General features: G+C 59.4%; 2 protein-coding genes across 2 annotated transcripts in view; both read left to right on the top strand.

Moving 5' to 3' along the window:
• Nucleotides 1–42: 42 nt before the first annotated feature.
• On the top strand, nt 43–1,109 carry LOC115948919 (40S ribosomal protein S27-like). The gene is made up of 3 exons (XM_031064699.1): nt 43–202; nt 478–588; nt 988–1,109. The coding sequence occupies exons 1-3, from the start codon at nt 184–186 to the stop codon at nt 1,014–1,016; spliced, it is 159 nt and encodes a 52-aa protein (XP_030920559.1). The 5' UTR covers nt 43–183; the 3' UTR covers nt 1,017–1,109.
• Nucleotides 1,110–1,770: 661 nt separating this feature from the next.
• The window catches only part of LOC102032358 (cathepsin S-like), a 5,305-nt gene continuing 3,159 nt past the window's right edge, over nt 1,771–3,916 (top strand). The window contains exons 1-5 of the mRNA XM_005430321.2: nt 1,771–1,824; nt 2,177–2,367; nt 2,567–2,686; nt 3,143–3,298; nt 3,707–3,912. Of these exons, the coding sequence (XP_005430378.1) occupies nt 2,242–2,367; nt 2,567–2,686; nt 3,143–3,298; nt 3,707–3,912 (608 nt within the window). The 5' untranslated portion in view covers nt 1,771–1,824; nt 2,177–2,241. The remainder of the gene's footprint in view (nt 1,825–2,176; nt 2,368–2,566; nt 2,687–3,142; nt 3,299–3,706; nt 3,913–3,916) is intronic.

The raw sequence follows: 3,916 nt of genomic DNA, 5'->3' as shown, positions 1-3,916 counted from the left end.
TCCAAGAGGGCGGCAGCGGCGTGAGGGGACGGAGGGGGGGAGCGGGAGCGATCGCGGTGCCCCCAGGACTGACCGATCCCGGTGTGCCCACAGCTCGCCAAGGACCTGTTGCACCCGTCTCCCGAGGAGGAAAAGCGCAAGCACAAGAAGAAGCGGCTGGTGCAGAGCCCCAACTCCTACTTCATGGACGTCAAGTGCCCCGGTGGGCACCGAGGGTCTCCCCGTGTCCCGCTGTTGTCCCCACTCTCTCGTTGCCCTTCCCTGTGTTCCTTTCCACGTGTTTATTTCCCTGTGTCCCGCCGTCTTTTCGTGTCCTTCCCCGTTTCCCACCGGGCTCTCCCTCCGTGTTCACCCCGCTGTCCCGGGGTCCCCTTTTCGTGTCCCTTCACGCGTTTCCTGCCTTGTCCCTCCACTTGTCGGGGTCCCCCTGCCCGTGTCCCCCCCTGTGACTCCGCTGTCCCCACGCTGTCCCCGCAGGCTGTTACAAGATCACGACCGTGTTCAGCCATGCCCAGACCGTGGTGCTCTGCGTGGGCTGCTCCACGGTGCTGTGCCAGCCCACGGGGGGCAAGGCCCGGCTCACCGAGGGTGGGTATCCCGGTGGGGCTTTGGGAATCCCGAGGGTGAGGGGGGATGGAGGAATCCGGGGCTGGTGCCATCCAAGGAGAGCTTGAGGGAATCTGGGAATTTTTGGGGTGGGGGGACACGGTGTGGATCACACTGGAGGGTTTTGGGACCCTGGGAGGAGCTGATTCCTGCTTGGGCTGGGGGGATTTGGGATCCCAGAGTGGGATTTGGAACCTCAGCGGGGCTGATTCCCCTCTCAGTAGAGTTTTGGAATTCTGGCGGAGGGTTGGAATGCCAGTTTTGGGGCTGTTTTTTGGGATCCTTCAGCGGCAGAATTCCCCAGAATTCGGGGTTGGGAGAGGCGGAATTCCCGTTCCCAGAGGGATGCGGCATTGGCGGGTTTGTGTTTGCTCCCCCCAGGCTGCTCGTTCCGGCGGAAGCAGCACTGAGCCAGCCGGGATGCCACGGAGACACAAGGCAATTCCGCCCGGTCCCTGTAGCCCCCTCCGCTTCCCGCTAATAAATTTTGGATAAAATACCCAGAATGGGTCAGTTCTGGTTCTTGGCTGCAGGGACAGCAGGGTTTGGGGATGTGGGGAGGGAGTTCCTTCCTGGGAGGTGTCCCTGCAATCCCTTCCCAAAGCATTCCGTGATTCCCAAAGAATCCAGCTGCAGGTGGTGCCACCACCACCCTGGGGTGGGACAAATCTCCTTGCTGCCCTTGTGGGGATGCTCAATTGGGAATTCCACGTGGATAAACCTTTTCTGTCCGTGGTTTGACTGGAAGAACTGGGAATATCCGTGCCTCCTGCTCCCCACGCTGATCCTAACATGGATCAGTGCTCTGATCCTAATATGGATCCTCTTCCCATCCCTCTTTTCCCATCTGAAGTGGAATAACCAGGATGTTTTCCCCGGATCTGGCTCTGGTGGGCTCTGGGGTGAACTGGGGGCTCAGCTCTCCCCATTCCCACCTGGAGCTCCCCAAACCCACCCCGAGCTGTGACCCCACTCTCACCCCGCATTTTTGGGGTGCAGGAAGGACAAACCCCCCTTCCCTCCCTTCCTGGGTGTTTTCTGGAAGCTCTGACCCTGCTGGCCCCTCAGATCTGAACTGAAATCGAAATTGGGACTTTCGGTTCCTCATTCCCTCATTTCCTGGTTCGTGATTTCTCCCCTCGCCGCCGCTGCCCCGCGCCCCCCCAGCCCCTCCTGCCGGCGCTGGAGGTCGGAGCCACCCCGGAGCAGCTTCTCGAGGTAATTTGGGCGCCTTTGATGTTTTAATCCCTTCCCCAGGAGCACTTGGAGGAAGTAAAACTCCGCGACAAGTGGATTTACGGGGATTTGGGGTCTGTCTTATCGCGGAGCTCCACCTGGCTTTGTGGGATTGTCGGTGTATCCCATGCTGGGGGGCATTGCTTGGGTAAAACCAGGGAATTTGGGGATTTTTGGGCACGGATTTGTCCCAGCAGCTCGGATGTGTCCTGGCCTGTCCTCACGGACATGGGGCTGGCTCCCGGATTCTCCCCTGCAGGGAATTTTGGGCTGCGTGTCCGGGCGGGCCGGTGGCACCACCAGGTCACCGCGGTGTTGTCACCTCCCTGCCCAGACCGGATTTGTCACCGAGGGGTCAATCCCGGCTCCGAGCCCTCGGCTCCTGCTCCGAATCCCGCCATGGAGCCTCTGGCTCCCGCCGCCCTCCTGGCCCTGCTGGTGCTGGCCCTGGGACACCCCGACCCCGCGCTGGACCGGCACTGGGAGCTCTGGAAAAAATCCTACGGCAAGGAATATCATCCCCAGGTGGGAATGTGACGGGGAGGGAGCTGGGAATGTCCTGGGGGGCTCTCCTGGGCGGTGACCACCGGTTGGAGAAGATCCGATCCCGCTCCCCGGGGATGACCCGGCTGGGGCTCCCAACAGCTTTTACTGGGATGAACTGGGGGTGGGATGGCTGTGGAGGGGCTGTCCCGGCTCTGACAGGGCCCCGCTGGAATTCCAGGAGGATTTGGTCCGTCGCCTGACGTGGGAGAAGAACCTGTGGCTGGTGACCCTGCACAACCTGGAGCACTCCCTGGGGCTCCGCTCCTACACGCTGGGCATGAACCACCTGGGGGACATGGTGGGTGCTGGCAGCGGTTCCAACCCTCCGGAATTGCCTTGGAGGGTGACAGAAACCAGGATTTTGGCGGATGTGGGGTGGGGAACCTCCTGGCATCCCCCTCAGCCCATCCTGGTGGGATCCAGCAGCCAGGGACAGGCTGCTCTGGAATTCTGTGAGGCAAGAACTCCCTGGGGTGGAACTTGGGGCACACAGGAGCTGTCCTGGTCATTTGGGGTATTTATGGATCATCCCAGATGTGGGGAGGGGGGTTTATGACCCAGTTTCCAGGGATTTGGGGAGCTGGAGCTGAGCTTTTCCTTTTCTGATGAAAATCTGGCAATTAAATGGAAAAACAAGAAACTGAGGATCCCCCAAAGCCAGTTCCACCTCCGAATTCCCACTGCACCCCCAACACCCTCACGTGGGGCTGGACAGAGAGCAGGAATCACCCTCTGGGATTCTCCTTCCCACCAGACCAGCGAGGAGGTGGCGGCTTCGCTGACGGGGCTCCAGCTCCGTCCCCGTCCCCGCCGGAATTCCGCATTCCCAGCCCAATCCCAGCGGCTCCGTGACGTCCCCGAGGCTCTGGACTGGCGGGACAAGGGCTGTGTGACCGAGGTGAAGAACCAGGTGAGCCTCGCCCCGGGATCCTGAGCCTCTCCTGTCACAGACATTTCTTTCATGAAAAATCCTCTCTCAGGATTTTTCCTGCTGGAGCTGAGGAGTTCAGCAACAAGACGTAAACAATAGATTATCTGCTGCTGTAGAATGCAACAAATCTGTCTGGATTGGCCCAACTTGCGTGTTTATAATTAATGGCCAATCCAGAACTGAGATCTCTCGGACTGTGTCCGAGAGAGCTGGTTTGTTATCATTCTTTACTTTTCTTAGCTTAGCTTAGCAGCTTCTACAAACTCTCCTTTTTCTTTTTTAGTATAGTATATGTATATATCATGAAATAATAAATCAAGCCTTCTGTGACAGAGTCAAAAATCTCCCCTTGTGAGCACCGTCACACTCTCCCGCCTCCTTCCCCAGGGCGCCTGCGGATCCTGCTGGGCCTTCAGCGCCGTGGGAGCGCTGGAAGCGCAGGTGAAGCTGAAAACCGGGAATCTGGTGTCCCTGAGCGTCCAGAACCTGGTGGATTGCTCCGGGATGTACGGCAACAAGGGCTGTGCCGGGGGGTTCATGACGGAGGCCTTCCAGTACATCATCGACAACGGCGGCAACGAGTCCGCGGAGTCCTCT

Source organism: Geospiza fortis, unplaced genomic scaffold (assembly GCF_000277835.1).
Source record: "Geospiza fortis unplaced genomic scaffold, GeoFor_1.0 scaffold439, whole genome shotgun sequence".
Taxonomy (NCBI): domain Eukaryota; kingdom Metazoa; phylum Chordata; class Aves; order Passeriformes; family Thraupidae; genus Geospiza; species Geospiza fortis.
This window is presented reverse-complemented; position numbering and strand designations above follow the sequence as displayed.

What these genes read in the sequence shown, in the direction of transcription:
- LOC115948919 (XM_031064699.1), top strand. An exon ending in CAAGGCCCGGCTCACCGAGG is followed by an intron (nt 589 to 987) that starts GTGGGTATCCCG and finishes TGCTCCCCCCAG; the next exon opens with GCTGCTCGTTCCGGCGGAAG.